The sequence below is a fragment of the Mesitornis unicolor genome, unplaced genomic scaffold, assembly GCF_000695765.1.
Source record: "Mesitornis unicolor isolate BGI_N332 unplaced genomic scaffold, ASM69576v1 scaffold41715, whole genome shotgun sequence".
Classification (NCBI taxonomy): Eukaryota; Metazoa; Chordata; class Aves; order Mesitornithiformes; family Mesitornithidae; genus Mesitornis; species Mesitornis unicolor.
In genome coordinates, this window is record NW_010186919.1 from 1 (window position 1) to 779 (window position 779).

Here is a 779-nt window from a genome sequence, read left to right on the forward strand (position 1 = left end):
GCCGCCCGGCCACGCCATGAGGTCCAGGAGATCGTCTACGTCCCCGCCGCCGTCCACCGCCCGGGGGACAAAGTCCAGGTGAGACCATGATGGGACCAGGGTGGCCGCAGGGGACAGCGCACTGAGTGCACCAGGTCTCAGCCCCTTTCCGTGTCCCCCCCTGCAGTGCACCTACCTGGAGATTGAGCAGGTGGAGAGGACCCACGCAGTGGTGCTGAGCCGTCCCGCCTGGCTGTGGGGTGCCGAAATGGGTGCCAATGAACACGGCGTCTGCGTGGGCAATGAGGGCGTCTGGACCCGTGAACCCGTTGGAGAGGACGAGGCACTGCTGGGGATGGACCTGGTGAGGTGAGGACCACGTCGTGTTCCCCACCATCCTGGTCACTCCGTGTTGTCCACTCCGCTGGCTGCTGGGGCGCTGCTGGCGCTGCAGGCTGGGTTTGGAGCGGGGCAGTTCTGCTCAGGAGGCCATGGAGGTGATGACGGCGTTGCTGGAGCGCTATGGCCAGGGCGGGAGCTGCAAGGAAGAGCCGGTGCCCTTCATCTACCACAACACCTTCCTGCTGGCCGACCGCACTGAGGCCTGGGTGCTGGAGACTGCCGGCCGGTACTGGGCAGCCCAGCGGATCCAAGGTGAGTGGGTACTGGTTGTACTGGGAGAACGGAGAGCCCTGTCCCTCCACCCAGCCTGACCCCACGCTGGCCTTCGCAGAGGGCAGCCGCAACATCTCCAACCAGCTGAGCATCGGGAGCAAGATCACAGCCGAGCACGCGGGGCT

General features: G+C 66.2%; 1 protein-coding gene across 1 annotated transcript in view; it reads left to right on the forward strand.

The window, feature by feature from the left end:
- Nucleotides 1-6: 6 nt before the first annotated feature.
- The window catches only part of SCRN2 (secernin 2), a gene marked incomplete at its 5' end in the record, with an annotated part of 1,812 nt that continues 1,039 nt past the window's right edge, over nucleotides 7-779 (forward strand). Inside the window, 4 exons of the mRNA XM_010185280.1 lie at nucleotides 7-78; nucleotides 167-348; nucleotides 434-633; nucleotides 713-778. Of these exons, the coding sequence (XP_010183582.1) occupies nucleotides 7-78; nucleotides 167-348; nucleotides 434-633; nucleotides 713-778 (520 nt within the window). The remainder of the gene's footprint in view (nucleotides 79-166; nucleotides 349-433; nucleotides 634-712; nucleotide 779) is intronic.